This window comes from Vulpes lagopus, chromosome 1 (genome assembly GCF_018345385.1).
Source record: "Vulpes lagopus strain Blue_001 chromosome 1, ASM1834538v1, whole genome shotgun sequence".
NCBI lineage: Eukaryota > Metazoa > Chordata > Mammalia > Carnivora > Canidae > Vulpes > Vulpes lagopus.
The window spans coordinates 4,305,114-4,330,868 of NC_054824.1; the positions used below are offsets into that span (position 1 = coordinate 4,305,114).

At 39.6% G+C, this 25,755-nt stretch overlaps 1 protein-coding gene across 2 annotated transcripts in view; it reads left to right on the plus strand.

Moving 5' to 3' along the window:
* The window catches only part of LAMA4 (laminin subunit alpha 4), a 143,256-nt gene that overhangs the window by 91,522 nt on the left and 25,979 nt on the right, over positions 1-25,755 (plus strand). For both annotated transcript variants that reach the window (XM_041764306.1, XM_041764296.1), the window contains exons 13-23: positions 1,521-1,669; positions 5,258-5,399; positions 6,114-6,210; positions 11,064-11,180; positions 13,155-13,334; positions 16,481-16,620; positions 18,794-18,970; positions 19,757-19,902; positions 20,346-20,508; positions 21,355-21,488; positions 22,384-22,555. In XM_041764306.1, coding sequence (XP_041620240.1) covers positions 1,521-1,669; positions 5,258-5,399; positions 6,114-6,210; positions 11,064-11,180; positions 13,155-13,334; positions 16,481-16,620; positions 18,794-18,970; positions 19,757-19,902; positions 20,346-20,508; positions 21,355-21,488; positions 22,384-22,555 — 1,617 coding nt within the window. The remainder of the gene's footprint in view (positions 1-1,520; positions 1,670-5,257; positions 5,400-6,113; positions 6,211-11,063; positions 11,181-13,154; positions 13,335-16,480; positions 16,621-18,793; positions 18,971-19,756; positions 19,903-20,345; positions 20,509-21,354; positions 21,489-22,383; positions 22,556-25,755) is intronic.

Genomic DNA, 25,755 nt, shown 5'->3' on the forward strand with positions numbered 1-25,755 from the left:
GGCAGCGACCAACACTGTCACAGACCAGAGATAAATCCAGCAAATACAGACAGGAAAGTGTCAAATGGGTCTGGCAATATGGTGTCTGACACCGGGGACCTTGGCAAGAACCATTTCTGTGGAATGCACTGCATCAACAAAGAAAGTAAGCTGGAGGGGCAGTTAGCGTCAAGGAGTAGGTTTTGTTTGTTTGTTTTTAGTGGGAGAGGTTAACTGGGGCATGTTTACATCTGAGAGGAGCCAGTAGCTAAGGAGCCAGAAGAACAGAGAACAGGACAGCGTACCTTATATGGAAAAGGAACACTTTTCCTTTGAAAGTATGAAGAAAATGTACATAAAGATGCAGCTATAAATAAGTGTATAGGGGTTTCTGGGTGAGGGAGGGACCGGAGGATGGTGGCAAAGAGTTGTTTGCAGTTCTTCTTTGTTGGTGTTGGAGTCTGTGAGTACAAGAGTACCCCCTTTTGGCTCCCAAGTTCTAAGCAAGTTGAAAAATAAATAAAACAGTAAATGTAAAGTCTAAGAACATCGCCTTCATTTCCAATGCAGTCGAGGGTGTGGCTTTAGGTCTCTTAGCCAAGTGGGGTTGCTAATACTCAGTCCCAGAATTAGACAGAGCTGCCCACTCAGGCAGCACTGCAGGCTCTTGTGGGGCTTCTGCACAGAACAGCTTTCACTGGGGACAAACACAGGAAGAGCTCAGGCTTTCTGCTGGAGCTTGCTACCAAGAGGCAGAAGGTAGAATTGAACAGAGCCTACAGTTATCCCCCCAAAACTTACCAATCAAATAAACCAGTCCCCCTCTCAGGAGCAGAGTGAGGAGAGGGGTGGAGAGGTCCGAGGCTTCACTACTTGAGCTCGCCTCATAGGGAGGAAACATCAGGAGGACAGAAAAAATGATCCCTGCTGCAGGCAGTTGATGTCTTCTAAATAAAAAAGAATAAGTGATCTGTTGAGAATCAGATGGCGATGGAGGAAGGAAATATGATTGGCTCAAGAATGGCGACAATGATCAGAATCACTCTTTGGGTGACTGGGAGCAACAAATGACGCTCGTTAGATATAGCAACTTAGATATCATTCATTTGAATTTCTGTTTTGTTGGAGTAGTGAAGTAAAAACTAGACTGGGGTGGGTTCAAGAGCGAATTAAAAAGTGAGGGAATAGAGACAGCTAACATAAACACTTTTTTTGTCTACATATTGCTGCGGAGGGAATAGAAAAGTAAGGTAACAACACTGGGGAGAGGTATGGGTAATGGAGGTTTTCTGTTTAGCTTCATTTTGTTTTATTTTCACATGGGAGAAGGCAGAGAGTGTCTGAAAGCTAGGCAAGCAATCAGGAGGAATCTTTGTTGAAGATGCAAGAGAAATAGATAAAAGTCTACTTAAAGTATTTCAGGCTCAGGTAGACCTGGCCTGGAATTTACTGAACCTCATAAAAAGGAAGAAAAGAGCTCCCTGGGGGAAAGATTTTAAGATCTTCTATATTCAATTCACTTTTTAAAATATTCTCTTTAGAATGCTTCGGGGATTTATGCGGAAATAGACGGAGCCAAAAATGAACTACAAGGCAAACTAGCCAATCTCAGCAACCTTCGTCATGATTTAGTCCAAGAAGCTGTTGACCATGCACAGAACCTTCAACAAGAGGCTGATGAATTGAGCAGGTAATATCCTGGTTTTAGAAATGCAAATACCAGCATAGGCTGAATAACTCATTTTTCTTCAATTCCACATGCCGGAGTTATGGGGATACAGGTTAGTGGGTTAGGTTTTGGGGTGTGTTTGTGCTCATTTGGAGGGCGCTTGGTTGGAACCAAGCCACTCTGAGAACTGAGAACCAGTCAATCATTGTTTATTGCAATTACTTTGGGAAGAGTTTCTTGGTCTTAAAAAAAAAAAAAAAAATCTGTCAAATTAGAGACCTGTGTCCTGAGGGGTGGTTCTGCTCCATAGTTATTAATAAAGTGAGACCTAAGACATTTGGTTAGGGGCATAACTGCTGCACAAAATACTATCAAGTAAGGGGCGTCGGGTGGCTCAGTTGGTTAAGTGGCCGACTCTTGATTTCGGCTCAGGGTCATGAGATTAAGTCCGCGTGGGGCTCCATGTACAGCATAGAATCTGCTTGAGATTCTCTCTCCCCCTCTCCCCTGGCCCCTCGTCTCTCTTTCTCTATCTGTCTCTCTGTCTCTCTCTGTCTCAAATAATAAATAAATAAGACTTTTTAAAAAAATTACCAAGTAAATCAGATCCCTCTACAAGTCTAATTCTACCCCCATCACATATTTATTTCACAGACACCATTAGGTTTCCATACCCCAGGGTCTCAGGTAAAGCCGTTTGGAAGTTGGCAATACAACTGACTTCTGGTAAATACTCTAGACACTCTACAGTTGCCCAGCAGGAAATGTTTGATTTCAACACCTGATTAAGAGAAAATCAATTGGCAATTTTCCTCACAGCATCCAGAAGAGAGTCGCACACCCTTTGGGCACTCAATTAATGTTAATTGAAATGTACTGAAAGATTGGAATTGAATTCGTGACCTTGAAATGATAGGTAAATAATGAGATAATTACAGAGAAGGACTACAAATCTGGCAATTAGAAACGAGGATCAGTAAAGGTCATGAATAAAATAAAAACCAATAACAACTCTCTTTCAAACTTAAACTACCTCTTTATTCCTGATTGTCAAAATTTTCAAATATCCCTCCGAATCTTCTGAGAATTGAAAGAAAGAGGGGAGAGATGTAGACAGACAGACAGAGAGAAACAGATGTTATGTAAAATCTTGGTGTCCAGGATGGCGTTATATCCACCTTAGTGTCATGCTTCCAAGAAATGTGCTTCTGATCAAGCCAATTAAATGGAGCTTAGATAGTATACTATTTGCACAATATGCTATATTAATATAATATTGTTTTTGAGATGCCTCCTATGGCTCTCTTGATTGTTCTTTTGCCGTTTTAGTGACCATGTCCTATTGATTGGGATCCCAACACATACCTTCACTAAATGACACCCTGCAACAGTGTCCTAGCGTGATTCCAAGAAAGTTGCCCATGCTTCACATGGAAAAATGATCAGAAATATCAATCACCCTGAATGCCTTTTGCATTTAGGATATTTTAGACTGGATATATTCAGGGAAACCTCCAAATTTAATAGATGTCTTGCCCTCAAGATGTAAATATTCTTCATCATTTGTTGACCCAACGATTTGCTTCGCGTGCATAAAACAGAGATAAACATAATTCATCAAGAAACTTCCATTTCAAAAGCACATTTTCATTTTGTGTATTGATGCAATACCTGTTTTGTGTCTAGTAATGAAAGCAGAGTATTACAGACTGTTTCCAGCTCTTTCTAGTATCTTAATACTAGCCAGCAAAATTTTAAAATATTAATGAATACTTGTAACATTTTACTCCTTATATCCCTTCCTTTTAAAACTTCCTTAAATTTTATTATCTGTGCCATTTCTAAGGACAAGGGGTTGTGGGTAGGAAAAAATAGCAATTATTTGGATTAGAATTACCTCTGCAAGGCAGAGTTGCATTATGGCTTTCCTGGGCCCTAGGTACCTTCACCTCTGTGGGCCCTTTCCTCCATTAAAAAAAAAAAATTAAATTATACGTCATGACAGCATTGTTATAAAGATTAATGTAATCATTATTAGTATCCTCATTGTTCTTCTGATTTAAAAAAAATGAAAAAAATCTTATGGGGCCCTATTATGCCTAATGGATAAACCAGCCCTCTCGCAAAGGAGCCCGATGATGATGAGCTTGGACAAAAGAGAAGGAAGTAGCCAAGGGGATTCAGAGAAGTCGTTCTGAGCCTGAGAGAGCACACAGGGGCTGAAGCTGGGTTCAGGAAGCTGAGACTCAATTGAGCTCCATAGGTCAGGGCAGTTGAAAGAGATGAGCCAGCATGGGATCTGCAATGTCACATCCTGGGTCACAGAGAATCTTCTAGAAGTTCCTGATGAATCAAGTGATAGTAGTCATCAATGTTTGGAATGGTGGATTCAAAACTGAGTAAAATTAAGACAAAGGATTCAGGATGAGCTGCAGAAATGAAGAGATGTTTATACTAGAAAGAAGCATTTGTCGATAAAGTGAATTATTCTACGAATACACTTAGAATTTGAAATTCCGGTTCAGGAAATAGTTTAGGCACAATAATAAACCCTGATGTTTATTGGATGACAGGCACGGTACCAAGCATTTCAGATATTTCATCCCTGTTGAACCTCACATCAATCCCCTGAGGCATGTGAGATCCGCCATGTGAGAGTGCCCACCGCAGGATGGGTACCATTACTATTAGATGAACCTTACCAAGGCCGCAGAGGGGTAAAGGCAGAGAACACGGTGGATAGGGCAAAGGCAGAAACGGGCATGAGTAGGGCTTCGCCCTTTAAGGAAGCAGCTTGGCCGCAGGAGAGAGACAAACCATCACAAGAGCCCTGGTTCCCTCTATGAAAAGGGAATAACAATGTCTACTTCACGGGTGTGGTAAGAACTAAAGACATATCATGCAGGACAAGGTTAGGCTGGTGTCTGCACCTAGATGCTCAGTATATAGCATTCCCCTATTTTTTTTATTTTTTAAAGATTTTATTTATTTATTCATGAAAGAGAAAGAGGCAGAGACACCAACAGAGGGAGAAGCAGGCTCCCTGCAGGGAGCCCAATGTGGGCCTCCATCCCAGGACCCCGGGGATCACACCCTGAGCTGAAGGCAGGTGCTCAACCACTGAGCCACCCAGGTGTCCCATATCATTCCCCTTCTTAAGGGAAAACCTGATGTTTCATAAAGTGAACCAAAGGCTGAATGAATAGAGTAAAACCAACTAGTACCTGACACCATGTTGAGGCTGTGCACCTGCTCTGGGAGCCTCAGTTTCTTTTATGGAAAGAAAATAACAATGCCGATTTGGGTGCTTGAAGAGGTGCAGAGGGCAGTTTTGAAATCATCCTTCCCTTTTCCTGTGGCCTCAGCGGGGCAAACAGCTTCCATGGAGCCAGTATGGGGTAAAGTCCTGGGGGCACCAAGGCAAAGGAGAGCAAAAGATGTGCTCCTAGGAAAGGCAGCCCAGGAAGACTTGCTGAGACAGGTGATTTTGAATACCAGGAAGGAGGTCCCTGTGGTCCCAGAAGTATTCAGATCAAACCATATAAATGGCCTCATTTCCCCTAAAAAAAAGTAAGAAAGAGAAATAATGACAAATTTGTTCTTTAACAGGAATCTGCACAGTTCAGATATGAATGGGCTGGTACAGAAGGCTTTGGATGCTTCAAATGTCTATGAAAACATCGCCAATTACGTCAATGAAGCCAATGAAACGGCAGCATGGGCTCTGAACATCACTGACCGAATTTATGATGTGAGCATTCCCTTACTTGTTTTTATGATTTTTTTAAATAAATCTCTGTACCCAATGTGAGTCTCAAACTCACAACCCTGAGATCCAGAGTCATATGCTCCTGTGACTGAGCCAGCCAGCCGCGCTCCCCCGCCCTGCGTGTTCTCGTGTTTTAAAGTTCACTTTACATGTTGTCTTTTCCCAGCTTATGACTTTTCTGTTTTATCGTGTAACCACTTGAGCTTCCAATGTAATACAAATGGCAGAAAGGGCAAGAGAACTAAGAAAAGACCATTTTATTTGTGTTACTATGTGCCATCCTCCTGTCAGCAAATGCCAGTTCCTTTGACAGCTTTTTTAAACCACAGTCTCTGAATAAGACATATTTAAGAATAGCTTGTGCTGGGACAGAAGACGCTTTATGCATACATTCATTTTTTTCAACTCAAAAACCTATTTATTGAGTGGCGTCTATTTGACAAGCACCTTGCTGGGGCCTTGGCCAGACACTGTTCTAGATGCACTGAATTTTCCTTGAAAAACATTTATCTTGAAAATGTCCTGGACTTTATTTTCTTGTGTTCCCACTTGACCTTGATTTTGAGCTACGGAAATGAAATTGTGTGAATTTTGCGTGATGTTTAGCAGATAAACGGTGCCATTTAAATTTTCAATCCATGAAAAGTGGATTTCTTCTGCTGTCGTTCTTACTCTTTCCACACAATTCCTTTGCAGGCTGTGAGTGGGATTGATACTCAAATCATTTACCATAAGGATGAGAGCGAGAACCTCCTCAATCAAGCCAGAGAGCTGCAAGCAAAGACAGATCCTAGTAACTATCTTCCCTTTCCTACCTCCCTTCTGATTTATAGTTGCTTCTCTCTTTTCATACACCACTTCTGCATATGGACAGAGATTTCAAAATTCTAGGATTAAAGAGCAGATGATCTTTTAACTGAATAATACATCAATAGTTCCTGCTGAGATTCGAGGTATTGGAAAAGTGAAGATTGGATATGTTATTATGATTTTTTTAAGATTTGAAATTTCTAGTCGAGAGCGTGAAAGAGAGAGCAGGGGGGAGAGCAGAGGGAGGGGGGCAAGCAGACTCCACACCGAGCACAGAGCCCGACACGGGGCTGATCTCACGACTCCAAGATCAGGACTGAGCAGGAACCAAGAGTTGGACGCTCAACCAGCTGAGCCACCCAGGTGCCCCGAAGATTGGATATTATAAAATAAATTGTGGTTTAGGAAAAACAAAAAACAAAAAACCTTCCATGTACATGAACATGTAGTGGTGGATGCTCTGGCTAATCAAATAGGCTGGTTAATAGAAATTTACCATAAATACCAATTTTCAAGGAGATAATGCCATAAAATACACTTAGCATTAAAACTATATTGTGCATAATTTTGTCTTTCTTGGACAATTCAGAAGGCCCTTTAAATTTTTACATGAAGTAATGGTCAGCACAGGGAGTGTCAGGAGGACAAGATACCACCGAGCCATGTGGATCTTGGCACTGCCCTGTAGTTTGTGTTCTACAAGTTTACTGCATTTACGCCAAGCCGAACGACCACCCGGGAAGAACCATTTCCAAGGGCTAATGTTCATCTGTGAGAGCAAGCACACCCAAGTGAGAAAAAATAAAAGCAAAATCATTTTAGTCAACTTTGACTCTTGTGAGCTACTTCTGAAAACAACTGCATGGACTGAGAATTTCACTAAACATTACTCATCTCTAAGCTGATGAACTCGTGCCGGAGGATGGGTGTGCATTGACTAATGAGGTTGGAAATCTATTATATAGGTAACTTCTGACATCACCTAAAAACAAAGACCAAATTTGAAACAGAAAATGTCATGTAATTTTATGAAAGCAATTGATCTCAATTCTAACCATGCATTTTCTTTTTTTGTTTTTACAAAGAGCACTCTATATATAAAGAGGGGGGAAATGCATTGGTTTTTCATATGCAGGATATTTATAAAGTAACTATTATTTTCTGTTTGCTGAGTAAATAAAGGCAATAAATATGTTCTGGTTCATTCATTATATAAATCTACTCTTGAACATACTCCTTACAAAAGAATTAGAATATTAGCAGCAACGATTTAGAATATTAAGAGTAAAATATATTTTTTATTAAAGTATGACTGACATACAGTGTTATATTAGTTTCAGGTATTATAATATAATGATTCAATAATTCTGTTGCTCAGTGCTCATCATAAGTGTACTCTTTTTTATATTTTATTTATTTATTTATTCTTGAGAATAAATAAATGTTGAAAAACATTTATCTAAGCCAGCCAGCTGTGCTTGGCTGAGAGAGAGGCTGAGAGACAGACAGTGGGAGAAGCAGGCTCCCTGCAGGGAGCCCGATGCAGGACTCGATCCCGAGACTCCAGGATAATGCCCTGAGCCAAAGGCAGATGCTCAATAGCTAAGCCACCCAGGCATCCCATAAGTGACTCTTAAAAGTAAAATATTTTTAAGTAAATGTTGCCATATTTGTATGCCAATTTGCCATATTGCTTTGTTTGTGATGTAAAGACCAGAATATGTGGGTCTTCATGACACAGTGACTGAAACATTTTATTCTCCTTGATAATTTGCAATACAACTTTGTCATTATTGAGCTATTGAATCTCAGGAAAACAGTTTTTCTTTTCTGGTCATAATCTCTCTTCAAAGTTCTATATTTTAAGCACAGATAAAATCTCTCTGCATTAGTCTCTGAATATTTTACAGATCTGGGCATCTATTTCATGATCTTGTTTGGTTAAATTTTTTCACGTATTTATTTGCCAAAGGGACGCCGATGGGAAGTTAGAACTGTGTGGATCAGAACTTGGCTCCCTTTAGATAATACATGTGTGTGATATAATTTCAGATTTTCAGATTAAACTATATTTATCTCCTGAGTTACATTATAATTTCAAATTACTGTTAATTTGTTTCCAGATGACTTTCAATGATCAGTAATCTTGATATCCCAGATTTCCTTTTCTTCATTATCTATATCAAATAGTTAGCAATCTATAATAAACTCGGGAAGCTGCTATTTAAAGGAATCTCCTACTGAATTCATCTGTAAAATGAAAAATGTTCATGTAAAACAATACGATTTTTAAATAGGACAGAAGACTTTTTATGAAACGCTTTTTTTCTTATAAACACCCAGCCCCAAATAGAATTTTTTTTCACCTATTTTTATCAAGGGCTCCAAATATATTTAAACATATTCTTTCTCAGTGTATCAGTCAGCATTTTTTGAAACTACAAAACCCAAAAGGAAGAGTTGAAAAAATTGTTTGTATTATGATATTCAAAAATTGAAAGTACAAGAGGAAGACAGGGTGTAATAAAGTACAAAGTATGTTTAAGTCCCTCCTTGAATTCTGGGAAATGTTTGGCACTACCCAGAGGCGACAAGAAAGAAATGCTTGTACTTTGTTTACATTGTACTTGGTGACAGAGTCAACTCAGCACCCCTCATTTTATAGCCACTAAACACAAGTTGGGAAAGACAACTGAACAAGAAATCAAGTGCACGAAGACTGTATAATAGAAATGAGAAAATACGCCACGGGAGAGTATATATATACAAGTCTTTTGGAGAGAAAGAGAAGAATACAATAGGAAGTGAAGAAATTATTTCTCTGGTGTAAAAATGCATAAGTTTCCTGATGCTTTGGAAATAAACCAAGCATGAACCAAGAATTCTTGGGAAAGTTCATCCTTCAGTTCAAAAAACAAGATATTACATCACGACTTGTCTGGATTTGCTCCACAATGACCCGTTTTGAGACTAATGTTACAAGCGCACTTTCAAGAAGTTTTGTAAGAAAAAAACTATCAAGCCTAATACAAGAACAAATAGAAAATCCAGTAGGCCTACATGTACCTATATAATAAGTTTAATCAGTAGTTAAACCCTTCCCACAAAGAAATTCAAGGTTCAGAGGGCTTCTCCAGTGAATCCTTCCAAATATCTAAACAAATAACACCACACGTAAATAAATTTTTCCAGAAAATAGAAAATAAAAGGGAACCATTGTTTAATTTGTTCTATGACGCCAACAAAACTAAGATAAAAAACTTTGTAAGGACATTATTGAAAAAGGAAAACTATAAGCTCAATTCTCTCACAAACAGAGATGTCAAAATCCTAATCAAGATATTAGCAACTAAACAAAAAAATATATATATTAGCAAGTAAAATCTAACACACATAGAAATGATAATACATTACCAAGTTAAGTTTATTCCAGGACTTCAGGGATAGTGTAACATTTAAAACATCAATAGTAATTCACCACATTGAAAGAATATATCAGAAAATTCATATGATCATTTCACCACATGCAGGAGGATTGTTTAACAAAACTCAATACCCATTCATGTTTTTAAAAAACTCATAGCAAACTAAGAATCGAAGGCAACTTCTATAATCTAACAAAGAATAATAAAATAATAGCAAGCATATTAATACTAAAATATTTAAAGTTTGCCCACTAAGATTGGAAACAAGGCAAAGATACTCCACATTACCAATTCGATGCATAAAAATGCAGTAAAACATAATTAAAAATTGACTTTTAAAAAATACACCACTTACAATAGCATAGAATAGGAAAAAGCCGATGAAAGATAAGATCTCTACACATAAAACTATAGCATGCTACTGAAAGAAATTAAAAATGATCTAAATAAACAGATGAAAATGAGAATTTCGATCTAAAGAAGAATAAATAAAAACTGTATGTATTAACTGGAAGACTCAAATTTGTGAAAATGAGAATTCTGCCAAATTTATCTGTAGATTCAATATAATACCAACTGAAGTACCAGAACTATATGTAAATAGAGAAGATGATTCTAGAATTTCTATGCAAATGAGGTGGGAGGAGCTAAGAAGCCAGCACTGTCCTTGAAGAACAAAAACAAAGCTGGAAGACTCAAACCACCAGATATCAAGATTTGCCATTACAGAAATTGAAACAGATATAAAATATTTTTTAAAATTCGAATACTGTATCATTTCTTTTGAATAAGTTGAGGGACAGACACAACTCACAGATGGAGATAGAATTCAGAAAAGTGGTCATCCTTGGGTTATCATAGGGGTCCCAGGAAACCGAGTAACAATAATGTTCCACTTTCTTGACTTGGCACTGCTTATATTCTGTTTGTGAATACAAGCTCTAAGTTTGTGAAAACTCATTCATAACATGCACCCTTTTCTAGAGGTATCTTGTGTATCAATTAGGATTTTTTTTTAAATTAAGAAAAAAAGAATTATTCTAATGTAAGAGTCCTCACCATGGATATAGACAGACGTTTTTCTTTCCAGCTCTTTATCAACCGTGCTGCCAGGAGTTGTCAGTCACAGCTGTGCTGTATTTTTCAAAGACATTAGCCATTATCTCCGCACCTTTTATGAGTCGCTTTATGGCATCCTAAATCACTCCCAAGCAATGTGACTAGTATTCTGTGGTCCCGTACCTCATTAATTGGGGCGCCACTTTCCAGAACTGGTGTTCTATGTTCACATCATAGTCAGAATAGTACAGATGACTCGATGGGACACATCAGAATTTTCCTTGTTGAAATGGAGGGTTTTTTTCCCCCTAGCATCTTGGCTCTACTGGTACTTTCTTTGTCTTCTCCACAGGCAATGATGAGGCAGTAGCCGACACCAACAGGCGCGTGGATGGAGCTCTAGCAAGGAAGAGTGCTCTCAGAAACAGATTGAATGATGCCATTAAGCGACTGCAAGCCACAGAGAGAGGTAAGGATCACAGACAAGAGCTTACGCCTCATCTGTTTGTTCACTGGGATTAAAATAATTCCTTTGAGGAAGAAGTACATGATTCCTTTCATAAATAAATATTGTTTTCTGATGACAAAAGAAACTATGTTCATCACACACACACACACACAGAGGAAAATAATCGTAAAAGCTATAATCATACCATCTAAGCATGACCATTAAATTTGAGAGCATTTTCCTCCAATTTTGTGTGTGTGTGTGTGTGTGTGTGTTTTAATAAGAGCATGCTGCTTATAGTAGTTGGTAACCCACTTTCTTGTGAACATTCTTTCTTTGTTAATAAATATGCACTAATTTGGTTATTGGGTTTCCTCTGGCCCCAACTCTAAATAGCTGCCCTGTGTTTCATGCCACGTCATTCTCATAGTACAAGTAGGGAGACCAGCAAGCCACATAGAGACACCAGAGCCCTCATTTTGCCTAATCTGAGACTCCAGGACCGTAGCACACCAAAACCCCACCAGGAGGGTCTGGTCCATTGAGAATCCCTATCCTCAGCACCATCAGAGCTAACACACGCCGGGCACTGGGCTCTGTTTTATAAACACTATGTGATGTGGTAAAGTATCACCCTTGCCTTTAGATAGCTGTGAGCCCTCAGGCTTGTCAAGGTTCGGGAACTTGCTCCAAAAGGCACAGCTCCAACAAGAGGCAGACCCGGGATTCAAAAATACACGCATCAGAGTTCAGACCGTGTGAGGTTGAATTAAATGTTTCTCCAAAAGAAGTAAAGCTACAACCTCACCTCAGTGACGCTTACAACAAAATCAATACATGATTATTACAGAAAGAGTAGAAAATACAGATAAGAAAAAGAGATAACAAAAGAAGAAAAATCTTTAATGATCTCATTACCTAGGAGGGGAAAACATTTGTTGTAAACCTACATTATTTCTATTTTAAATACATGACTTTTTTTAAGATTTTATTTATTTATTAGAGACACACACACAGAGGGAGAGACACAAAGAGAGAGAGAGAGAAAGAGAGAGAGAGAGAGAGAGACACAGGCAGAGGGAGAAGCAGGCTCCATGCAGGGAGCCCGACGTGGGACTCGATCCTGGGTCTCCAGGATCACGCCCTGGGCCAAAGGCGGCACTAAACCGCCGTGCCACCGGGGCTGCCCAATTTTAAATACATAACTTTTTAATAAAAATAGAATGTCACTATACTTTGCCATTTGGAAACTTGCTTTTACTATTTAAAAATAGTTTTCCTTACTAATTTACTTCTGTAGGAGAACATCATTTTTATGGCAAAAGGTGTTGCACATAGAAGAAAGTGACATTTACGATGCATTCCAGACATAAACATTTTGTGAGTTAAAATCTCGTATGTGTTTTCTGTGGCTTCCTCACCAGGTTTCTAACCTGAAGAAATACCACTTACTTTTTTAAAATTTACCTCTAATTTGAACAGTTTTTAAGTGGGACTACATGATTTTAATGAGACTCTAGAGTCTTTATTTTTAAGAGTCTTTATTTTTTAAAAGATTTATTTATTCATTTGAGACAGAGAGATACAGAGAGAGAGAGAGAGAGAGAGAGAGAGAGAGCATAAGCAGGGAGAGACAGAGGATGAGGGAGAAGCAGACTCCCTGCTGACCCCGCAGCCCGGGTCTCAAGGCTCCGTCCCAGGACCTTGAGATCCTGACCTGAGCCCAAGGCAGATGCTTACCCATCAGGGCCACGCGGGTGTGCTGATGAAGAATCTAGAGTCTTTCAAGCTCACTTTTTAATTTTATTCTGCACCTTAGACCCTAATTAACCTACATTTAAAGATCTATGTTCAGCTTAAAAACCCAAAACTTAAAAAAAAAAAAAAAAACCTTGAGGTCTCTTTTATCCCAGTAATTAAATGGAGGTTAGTGTTCCCCACAAGTGTCCTGCTTCTCTGCCAAGTGAGTGTGATCCCTGTGCTCTGTGTGTGAAGGTGACGCTCACCAGCGCCTGGGTCAGTCGAAGCTGATCACGGAGGAGGCAAGCAAGACCACAGTGGAAGTCCAGCAGGCAGCCGCCCCGATGGCTGACAATCTAACCAACTGGTCGCAAAATCTTCAGAGTTTTGACTCTTCCGCCTACAACACCGCAGTGGACTCTGCCCAAGATGCAGGTATCACGGTTTGCAAACATCCAGTAGAGTTGCCCATTAAGCTCAACACGTCTTTCGTTAAGAAGCGGGTTTTTCCATCGGGCTGTTAGATTGGAATATTGTAGAAGTTGTGCTTGCTTCGGCAGCACATATACTAAAATTGGAATATTGTAGAAGTTGGCTTAGCAAAAAAGAAAAATTTTGCTCGGCTCGTCTATTGACAGATGTGTGTGTGTGTGCACAGGAAATAGGTATATTTCACGTAAATAACCACTAGGGAGATTGGTGAAGAATCATTTTTTTCTAGATGAAACCACGGCAGCACTGATTTTTTTTTTTGGTCAGTGTAAATCTGTTCTCTTGGGGGAGAACGTCAATCACAAAATAACGGTTTACTTTTAGGAAAAATATTTACTAAACTGCATTGCTTTTTCCTTACCCGAGTAAAGCAGGTTCCCACCAACAAATACCGCCTGTGGCCAAACACAACTGAAGGTTCCCGTGAAGAAGAACAGTTTGTTGGCCAGCTTGGAGACAGATTTGTAGTAATGAAGATGAAATATTCATTTCAGTATCTGCTTCATTTGTTTAGTTACACATAGATATAAAAATCATGTATTACTGGGGCACCTGCGTGGCTCAGGCAGTTACGCATCTGACTCTTGATTTCAGCTCAGGTCATGATCTCAAGGTCGTGAGACTGAGCTCCCCACTCAGTGTGGAGCCTGCTTAGGATTTTTTCCCTTTCCCTCCCCGTACCACGCCCACGCATGAGTGCTTTCTCTCTCTCTCTCTCTCTCTCAAAAAATAAGAAAATAAAATAAAATCACATATTACTATGCCTATTCAATTTCTTCCGCCTCTTAAATATCAGTGTCTTTGTCATGACTAGAGCTTTCTGTTCTCCAGCATGGTTTTGCTGAACATGCTACCTTCACTCCATCTGAGTTAAGAAACAATTTTATTAGTCCATATATGATCTGTCTGTCACTACAAATTTTATCCCAGGTCACAAATATTCATTCCCGTAACTGGAAGACAGCTGTTTTCTGTTCATCTCTTAAGTATGTATTTGTGAGCTCCTCCGTGTAACTTTATAAAGACTCTAATGAAAGGTGGCTCCCTTTCTCTCGGAGAATTGACAACAGGGAAACCGTGTTTTATAAACATTTCCAAAATCAAAATCTAGCATAAGGCGTTAAATATACTTTATTACCCATAATTTTTAAAGACTGTTATACTATAAAATGGCTATTGTGGTTAGTCATCCAAACAACAAATATTTACCTCTGTATTTGTCAATCCAATAAAGTAATAATTGCTATTATTTTACTTAATTCCGTTCCCTATGATAGAGAAAAGACATGTCCTAAATACAGAAAAGACATTCATCCTTGGTCCTCACTGACTTATCCTCCAGAACCTGAGTTTGGTTTGGCTCCAGGAAGAGGCTTACCCATCCTCCAGCTGCTGCTGCTGCTCAATGAGCGCGGCCCTGCCCTTAGCCAGCAAAATACCCAAAAGATACTCATTTTCTAGTTCAGTGGTTCTGAAACCTTCACGTGCTTCAGAATCACCTGGGCCTCACTCCCAGAGTTTCTAAGTCAGCAGGTTTGGGTCAGAGGCACAGATTTCGCATTTTTAACAAGTTCCCGGACGAGGCCGATGCTGCTGGTCTGGGGACCACACGTTTGAGAACCACTTTGAGCCTCTTCAGCAGAGGAAGTCCCGAGCGCCTGTCTGGGCCTTCAAGGGAGAGCTCTGGGTGTCAAATCTCCTTAAGTGCAGTACGAGCTGTATAAGGAGGAGCCTGTGTGGGTGAGCCCATGGTGTGGCACCTGGCAGTGTAAAGTGGTAACATCTGCCTTCATTACAGATGTAAACAAAATTATTTTGGAGGGCTTTCCATTTTTTTCCCTGAGCGTTTTTTTTTTTTTCTTGGAGTCTTGTTTTTGAGTGAAGAGAAAAATCTTAACATAAATCTTGGATGGAATTGCAGCTCGAAATAGACAGTTCAGAGTGCTATAGTTTTATTTCATGGAGGAATAAATACCTCTCAGTGGCATAAAAAAATAAAAAACAATAAAAATTAAAAAAAAAAAACTCTGGTCCGGTTCAGGAAAACTTAGAGAGAGTTATGGCATCTCTCGGCTGTGGGTTTCCCTCATCGATCTGTGTATATGTATATTTTATATATATTGTATTATATATGCTTTACAAATATTATATATTATATATAATTATTTATAATTATAATTATATATAAATATTTGTATGTATAAATATTATATATATAATTATTTATAAAATATATATAATATATAAATATATAAAATATATAAAATTCATTCTCTTTTCTGTTTTTCTTTTAAGATTGATTGATTGATTTTTAGAAAGGGGGCATGTGAGCGGGGGGAGGAGCAGAGGGAGAGAGACAAGCAGACTCTGTGCTGAGCACACATGGGACGTGGGGCTCGGCCTCACGTCTCTGAGATCATGACCTGAGCTGAAATCAAGGGTGGGATGCTTAACCACCTACTCTACCCAGGCACCCCACCCTCTTTTCTATGTGCATGTCACACCTTACAAAAAGGAAAAACCTAACCTACAAAGTCAGTATGTTGTGTTTGCACCATCACCCTTCTCTGGGGGCATAGAGCACAGGCTGCCCTCCCCCCACGTTGGCACAACTGCCACTCTTCTGGGTGCCACCTGTTTCCTCCAGATAGCCTGCCTCTGGGTGGACCACGGCAGCAGCAGGGAGATGTGGGAAGAGGCGTCCTAGAAATCGATCTGTCCACCTCCTTTTGCCCGGCCTCCCTTCTGACTTGTTATATCAGTTCCATTAGAAATGCAAGCAGCCCCTGAGCTATATGGTGAAGGATCACCTGTACCTTTGCCGTGGATCCCGCCCTTCAGAAAAGTACATTAAAAGCCAGCTTAGTCTGCACACAACTTGTAGCCCAGTGTATGTTATAAATGCCACAGAATAGGAAGCGCTCACGTCTCGGGCTTACCTATTAATTTTGCAGGATTGCAAATAACTTCTTGTAGTTCGATCCAGGAACCGTCTGTTCGTCGTCTCTTCCCCTGGCTCCTAACGATGGTTAGCATTACTTAGTGTGGTTGCGATCCTTACTCACGTGCTTAATTTTTGTTGCCTGCAGTACGAAATCTGACAGAAGTTGTCCCTCAGCTGCTGGATCAGCTTCGCACTGTAGAACAGAAGCGGCCCGCAAGCAACGTCTCCGCCAGCATCCAGAGGATCCGGGAGCTCATCGCCCAGACCAGGAGCGTCGCCAGCAAGGTAAGCGAGAAAGGAGGCCCCCCCAGTACTCGGGCATCTGGACGACGTGGAACCGAACTGCCACTCTTCGGGCGGCTTCCAGAGCCGGGAACCTTTCTCCCCGAGTAGCTCTGAGCACCATCTGGATCTGTCCATTAGAATCGCATGAGAAGCTTTGAAAACCAAACCCGCTCCTGGTCCCAACCTCAAAGCAATCTATCAGGCCCTCCAGAGGAGGGGCTCAGGGTCTTTGAAAAGCTTCCCAGTGACTCTTGAGTACAGGCAAGATTAAGAGCCACAGAGTTAACCTGGTCAGCAAAGCTCATAGAGCAAAAGAAATTGAGGAAAGTGAACACCAGTAGGCTTGACTTAGTATTGTCATTATTATGAATTATTTTAACAGGTGTTTTAGTGCAATGACCACGTGCGGTGACTTGCCCATCTACCTCTTCAGGGAATTGTCTGGGTAACGATGATGATTGGAAGCCTTTACTGACTCCCTCACTGGGGAATCACAGACCACATGAACTGAATAATCTCAACAAAGACCCTGTTCTGAGACGCTTGCACAGAGGCCACATGGCGACACCAAGACTTGTGCCTGGTAGTGGTGGGAACACATCCTGACACAACAAGTAATGATTCAATCCGGCAAACAGGGCTTGTTCTTGGCCCTCTTTTTCATTTATTTTTCATTGAAGTGTAGACCAGCATCATTTTTACAGCCAAATGAATTGGTTTCATCTTCTCAATTGCAAATTGGCCTAAACAGACCATTGGCCCTAAGTACTGACAGAGGGAGTTGGAAAGCCACTGGTTTGTAATGGAGGAGATTATTATTGGTAAATATATCCGACTTTTAAATGATATGTGATCATTGGTCCCACACCACAAATTAACTTTTTTAGATCCTTTGGGGAGCATTTCAAGAAAAGCTTATCGTGGTGAAACGGCGTTTCCAAAGCTAAGTTTCTTTGGGTGCTTTCTAGTAATTTTCTATAAATGGAGAAGAATTTAGGAGACCTTAATCACCTAAAACCGTTTTCTAAAGAGAGTCTTGGCAAATGCCTTTGGGGGCCCACTTGGCTCCCCAAAGTGAGAGGCTCTCTGTGCAGATATATTTCCTTTCTCAGACTCAATTTTTACAAAAAGGCTTTTATCCCGCAAACTGTTTGTTTATTAAGATGATTGATTTTTACTCCACCAGCAACATAGGATGACGTACTCTAGACATTTGGGAATATGATTTTGAGCTTACTGACCATCAGTATTAACCAAATCAATATGAAATAATGGATGTTTAATACATTTGATTATTCAGAAATATTGCGTGAGCAGCATGGGTATAAAAAGCCTCTCCACTTCTGAACACTCAGAAAATCATCCTGAACCAGACCAGTTCGGCTAATCGTCTCGGGCCTCTCAATAAAGGCATCTGCTTACCTGTGCTTTGTTGTGATACCTTTCTAAGAATCATTATAAGAAACATCTTAATGAACTCCTCATTAGAGTTATAATGATTATGGAGCCAGGAACTGGAAAGTACTTTATAGTTATTACCTTATTTCATTTGGCAAATTTTTTTGCCCTCCCCTTACAGTGGAAGAAACTGCAGGCTAAGGGACTTGCTCGTGGTTACATAGCTAGTGAGTGGCAAAGCCAGGTTCAAGACCCCGTCTAAGACTTCAGAGCTGGGGCCAGACCCCTCCCAACTGTCCGGATGTGCTCAAGGATGTTACAGCCTTACTTCATGTTCCTCTTTTGAAGACACTGAGGAGGAAGTCCTCACCTCATTAGTACCCAAGATTAGTTATACTTCTTCTGATAAATTAGTCGTTGTTAATTGTATGGGCGTCGTGAGCTGTGTAGACCATCAATCCCATCAAGCTGTTTGGTTCCCCCCAACCAGGAGTGTAGTTCATTGTGGAATTCGTGTGTATCCTCATCTCGGATCTGCTTTTTCACCCCTCTTTTTGGCTTCCTTTCACCCCATTTTAAATTTAAATGACTGTATTATAATCCACCCTAGCTCCTTTCTCCCACAAGGTGAGGATATTAGGAAACAAGGGCAAGGAGAGGAGTAGGGCTTACAGAGCCCATAAGGACAGAGGGAAGCCCATTGGGCCCCATCGGGGAGAGCTATCTATGCCCACTTCTGCAGGGTGCTTTTAACAGAAACATTTTGTAACTACAGATCCAAGTATCCATGATGTTTGATGGCCAGTCAGCAGTCGAGGTACACCCCAAAACCAGTTTGGATGACTTAAAGACCTTCACATCCCTGAGCCTGTACATGAAACCTCCTCCCGTGAAGCAGCCAGAGCCAGCTGGGGCTGCGGACCGCTTTGTCCTGTACCTCGGAAGCAAACATGTAAGAGCATGATGTGTTTTTTTTTTCCTCCCCCTAGTAAACTTATTTATTTGTTTATTTTTAACTTTTTCTTTTTTTTAATTTAAACTCAACTAGCCAACATATAGTCCATCATTAGTTTCAGATGTAGAGTTCAATAGTTCATCAGTTGCGTATAACACGCAGTAGAGCATGATGTTTTAAAAGAGAGAATAATATTAAAAGGAAAGATTGGGGCTTTTCTCTTGCCTTAACACAAAACTACCTATGCAAACAAACAAAATTCCCATCCTGGTAACTCAAAAAGTAGAGTTCACTTTAACACCAAGACTCAAGGAGTGATTTAAAGACAAGTAATTCCTTCTTCTCTGCATGGGCTGTTTCTGGGGCACTTCAGTATCAGCCTCACGCTGCTAACTGAATGCAGCATTTCCCAGACTTTCCGCACATAGAGGCCTGTTAGGTTTGAAGCCTCCTGTTTGAAGATGCACAGCAATCGGCACTGGCAGGCTGCATCATGTCCCCAGGTTAACCAGACAGGATTAGCACACTCTTGGAAGCTGTCAAATGTCCACAAGCCTGCAGTTCCCTGCTTCCCCAACCAGGATGCACTTGGACCAACACAGGGGACAACGGACCCAGGTAGCCACGGGGAGCCTGGAAAGGAAGCAGCACTTTTTGTAATAATTCAGGCCTCGTATACAGCCACGTGCTTGGATGGATGGTTGTCCTTTAAAGAAATGAAAACAGAATATGATGTTCATTCATAGGGAGTTTATTTATTTAAGTGACTTCTTGACATTTCAGGCCAAAAAAGAATACATGGGTCTTGCAATCAAAAATGATAACCTGGTGTACGTTTATAATCTGGGAAATAAGGATGTAGAGATTCCCCTGGACTCCAAGCCCGTCAGTTCCTGGCCTGCTTACTTCAGCATTGTCAAGATTGAAAGGTAAAGTAAGCCACGGCACAAGACTTCCCTGCACATTTCATACGAAATCTACTGACCGTATGCATGCACATGCACCCCCCCCCCCACACACACACACAGCAATTTTCCCCTTTATTGTTGCTCCACTTTTTTCCATTATTCCTCTAGTCCTTCCCAAATACCTAAGTGGAAAACAAAAGATTAGAAAAAAATACTCATCACTTCTAAGTAGCAATCTGATTATTAGATCTTTTTATCTGGACAATCCATGAGTTGATCCCAAGATGGAATGTCTTTTTTGCCTCTTTCCATTGATTGTTGACATTCTGTTAAGGCTTATAAGCTGTGATAAAATCAAATCACCAATTCTGCAAAGAGGGAACATTAGCATTTTGACATTGAAAAAAAAAAAACCCTGTTTTCTACAAATTGTCTGGCTAACAAAGACTGAAAATTCTTAACAGGGTAGGAAAACACGGAAAGGTGTTTTTAACAGTCCCGAGTCTAAGTAGCACTGCAGAAGAAAAGTTTATTAAAAAAGGCGAATTTGCGGGAGATGACTCCTTGTTGGATCTGGACCCTGAGGACACTGTGTTTTATGTTGGTGGCGTGCCTTCAAACTTTAAGGTAAGCTAGCCAGCCAGACTTGGACTTACTGAAAATCGACACTGATTGTTTTTAAAAATCCATAAAACCTGCAGTAATTTGGGGATGAGATAGAAATCTTGATATTTCAAGAAAGAAGTTAACTCAGTGTATGATAAAATTCTGATCTATAAATCTGGTCTCTGCCACCCATATTTTCATAGCATCACATGCTTTCAAGCTGTCGCTAACACTTGAATCAATTCATTTCGTTCCGATCCGTGCATATGTAATCGATATTACCCGCACCCGCTACTACAGGAGTGTGTATACCTCATGGGTCTGTACCTCGTCTTCTGGATCACAATGACAGTTTCAAAAACTCAGTTATTTCAACTACCACAGAAATAAAATAAAATACTTGGGATGAAAGAAGGGGTGGGTCTAGGTGGGTGTATGAGACTCGGGAAAGGGCAAACAAATGAAAGGCTCAGAAAGGGAGTCGATGTAGGATTTCAATTCCAGAGCTATTACTAGTTACTAGCACATTATTGAACCTCTCTGAGAATGACTTGCCTTCTGTTAATCTGAGAACAGGAATACCTGCCTCGCAGGGCTGCTGTAAGAATTGATTTTGGTCCTGAATTCACTGTTGAGAGTGTGACTGATACATAGCACCTACTCCACAAGTCCCATCCTCTGTGCTGCATATGCACAACTGACAAATCATTGCTTATCTAAATCATTTGGCACAGAGGAGACACAGGTCTAACAAGATGTTTATACCCATAGGTCGTTCCCCTTGACCTGCTGTCTTATTTCATTGTCTGTTCTGTATCATCTGGGTGAAATGCGATCACGGGATCATTGACTTTGTCTGTCGTACAGCTCCCTGCAAGCCTCAACCTGCCTGGCTTCGTGGGCTGCCTGGAACTGGCCACTTTGAATAATGATGTGATCAGCTTGTACAACTTTAAGCACATCTATAACATGGATCCCTCCAAGTCAGTACCCTGTGCCAGGTAAGAAAGTGGTAAGAGTACTAAAGACTTTGGTAGCCACGCGAGAGCAGCAGGTGAGACAAACGTGGATCATCAATATTCAGGTTCTCGGTTTTTCCTTTGGGGAAACCAGTTTTGAAACTGCATGATAGTCATGCCTGCAGAAAGCATTTCAGTTCTCCTCTACCACTGATGAACATGTACGATTATGAAAAGTGTTAAACAACATACTTGCCGCTTTAATTTAGGATTCCAGAGATTGGGGTTTCACTGGAAACTCCTGCTGTCTTAGCACAAAAGGTAAAGAGGAAATCCATGTAAAAGAATTCATTTAGGATAAAGAAGATGTGGTTTACGTATACATACAATGGAATTCAATGAAATCTTGCCATTTGCAACGACGTGGCTGGAGCTAGAGAGCATAATGCTGAGCGAAATAAGTCAGAGAAAAACAAATACCATATGATTTCACTCATCTGTGGAATTTAAGAAACATAACTTAGATGAACATGGGGGGGATAAAGAGAGGCAAACCAGAAAACAGACTCAACTATAGAGAACAAACTGAAGGTTGCTGGAGGGGAGATTGGCAGGGGGATGGGCTAGATGGGTGATGGGCATTAAGGAGGGCATTTGGTGTGATGAGCACTAGGTGTTGTATGTAAGCAATGAATCGCTAGATTCTAAACCTGAAACTAAAAAAAAAATTTTTTAAATAAAACCATTTAACTTACCTATGAATACTTTTTCTATGTCTGCCATGAAGACATTGGGACTTCTTTTTTTTTTTTTTCAAGTTTTTATATAAATTCCTGTTAGTTAACATACAGTGTAATGCTGGTTGCAGGTGTAAGGGTTAAAAGGGCCTCACGCGAAAAGCATAATGCAAACTGTCATGTTCATGTTTTTATTTCAGAGATAAACTGGCGTTCACTCAGAGTCGGGCTGCCAGCTATTTCTTCGATGGCTCTAGTTATGCCGTGGTGAGGGATATCACAAGGAGAGGGAAATTCGGTCAGGTGACTCGCTTTGACATAGAAGTTCGAACACCAGCTGACAATGGCCTCATACTCTTGATGGTCAATGGAGTGAGTACACATAAAAGCCCTTTATCTTCTCCTCTAGCTCCTTTACTTTCTGCCATGCATTTTCCTAGGAACCTTCCCAGGTTGAGTGTGTCAACGTAAACTAAAACTGAGTTTAGAAAGCAAAATTAGATTTCTCTTTCTTTAGGGAAGTGATGCAGCAAGAAGTAAAAGCAGCCCTGAAATGCATTTTGGGATGCATATTAAACATAATCCCCTTTAATAGACTAGGGAATTTTGCAGAAAATCAGCACCAAGATCTAGGTGGGTAATGTGTCTGCAGAAATTTAGCACTTTCACATCATATCATATGCCTTTATCAGTAAAAAAAAAAAAAATTAGCATGCTTACTATAAATATATGCATTTCTTTATTAATAATATACATAAAAATGTAAAGTAATGATGCATTTTATTAATGGTTATTAATAATCATCTTATTAAGGCAGCCCTGGTTGCCCAGCGGTTTAGCGCCACCTTCGGCCCAGGGTGTGATCCTGGAGACCCGGGATCGAGTCCCACGTCAGGTTCCCTGCATGGAGCCTGCTTCTCCCTCTGCCTGTGTCTCTGCCTCTCTCTCTCTCTCTCTCTCTCTCTCTGTGTCTGTCATGAATAAATAAATAAATCTTTAAAAAATAATAATAATGTTATTAGAGATATAGTATTCAAAACTAGGAATAAAAGGCAATTTGTATAAAGATAAAATATTGAATAAAATAAATACAACTTTAAAATAAAGATGAAATAAAGCTCTTTTCAATTTGTTGATGGCACAAATATTAATAGCAGTGTTAGCAAGAACAATATAATTAAATATGCTTATGTATATTTGAAAGTCTCATTAACTCCTTGGGATACAGTGATACAATAGTCTTGTCCTAAAACAAACAAACAAACAAAAAAGTCTTGTCCAAAGTCCAGTTGATTTCCATACTAACTTTTATTGGCTGTCAAAACTGAATAAGGTACCTTAAAAATAAAAATGTAAAATGTGTATTATTGGCTATGCTCACTGAATCTTGATACCATTTTTCAGTGTCCTTCACTAATTGGTAAAAGTTGTATTTGAATTTGGCTGGTACATTTCCATGTTTCCTGATGTCAGTTCTAGCTAGCTAATCAGATACATATCATTTTGTAAACTTCAACAAAAGAGCTCAAGACCATCAAAATCTTCATTTGAAAGATTTTTAAACAGGTTAGAAATTTTTTTCCAAAATTATTCTAGTAGCGCAGATATGAGAGTCTTCATAGGTATACACATGATTTTCATCAACAAATTCATTTAGCAATAGAAAATTTTACAAATGTGTTTTCTAAAAACCATCTCTCCAGAGGACAGCTTTCTTCAAAAAGGTTACTTTCCCTTCAGAAATCTGTTGCATTCCTATGCACTAATAATGAAGCAGCAGAAAGAGATATCAAGGAAAAGATCTCACCTACAATTGCACCAAGAATAATAAAATATCTAGAAATAAACTTAACCAAAAGGCAAAAGGTCTGTACTCTGAGAACTATAAAATATTGATGAAAGAAATTGAAGATGACATCAAGAAATAGGAAGATATTCCATGCTCATAGAAAACCAAATATTGTTAAAACGGCTGCACTACTCAAAGCAGTTCACAGATTTAATGTGATAGCTATCAAAATGCCAGCAACATTTTTCACAGAACTAGAACAAACAATCCTAATATTTGTATGGAACCATAAAAGACCCTGAATAGCCAAAGCAATCTTGAAAAAGAAAATCAAAACTGGAGGGATCACAATTCCAGTGCAAGTTATATTACAAAGCCGTAGTCATCCAAACTGTATGGTGCTGGCAGAAAAATAGACACAAAGATCAATGGAACAGAATAGTAAACCCAGAAATAAACTCACAACTGTATAGTCCATTCGTCTTCAACAAGGGAAAAATGAATATACAATGGGGAAAAGACAGTCTCTTCAACAAACGGTAGGAAAACTGGACAGCAACATGTAAGAGAATGAAACTGGACCACATTCTCACACCATACACAAAAATAAACCCAGAATGAGCTAAAGACCTAAATGTGAAACCCGAAACCATAAAAATGCTAGAAGAGAGCACAGGCAGTGATGTCTCTGACGTTGGCCATAGCAACATATTTCTAGATGTGTCTCCTGAGACAAGGAGAAAAAAGCTAAAATAGACTATTGGGACTACATCAAAATAAAAAGCTTCTGCACAGTGGAAACAAACAACAAAACTAAAGGCAGCCAATATATTTTTTTAAATAACCGGTAAACTTCACAGTACTGAAAGACATTTGTCATCACAAATGAAGGCCAACAAATTTACAATAACCCATTTAAGAAAGAAAATGTGTAACCAACCCTCTTTAAACCTGACAGCATTTTTAGTCATTTGCAAGAAGTAATCTGCAAACATCAGTGTCTCAAAAATATTTTCACATCATTGCATCTCAATAGAAAAATCATTTTAAATATTCTATTAAGTCTTCTCACGTGTAAATCCAGGTAACCTGACACACGTAACCTGCAATAAACTACAACAGGGCTTAAAGCAAAGAAGTGGGTGAGGGGCCACCACCAGCCTCCAAGCGTGAAACTCTGCCCTCAAGGCCTCACATATCATGAGAAGCCCATGAAAATCTGTCCAAAGGATAAAATGAAGGCTCAGCTCACTCCATGTATTAAATACTAAAAGTTAATTTTTTCCCTCTATTTTAGAGTTTTAAAATTAGTATAAATGGAAGTTGAAATATTTTCTTTCTTCCCCTTAAGGGATTGTTTTCCATATCTCAGGAGTATACAGACCCCGCTCAAGAGATCACTTCTGATAAGTAGGAACTTTACCACAATCCTTATTTTTCAAATCCATTCAATTCTGTCTGTAAACTATCTTCAAAAACAAGCAAGCCTGGCCAGTAAATTACTTGAGTGCTACAGAATTATTTTGATTCTCAAACATCATATGGCTCAAGTGCATAATCGATTCATGTTTATCTATGTAAACCCACTGTCCGTAAATAATACAGAAACGTCCTTTTTTCTTATACCCATATTTGCTGATAATTCTTTAAGGTTCTTCCAAAAAAACTATGGAATTATTTTTCAGGATTGCCAATCTTCCTCTTAAAATGCAATCATATCTGTTAGCCTGTTAGGATATTCAGAAGTTTTCAAGATTTTTAAAAGGTCAATCAGGTAAACTTA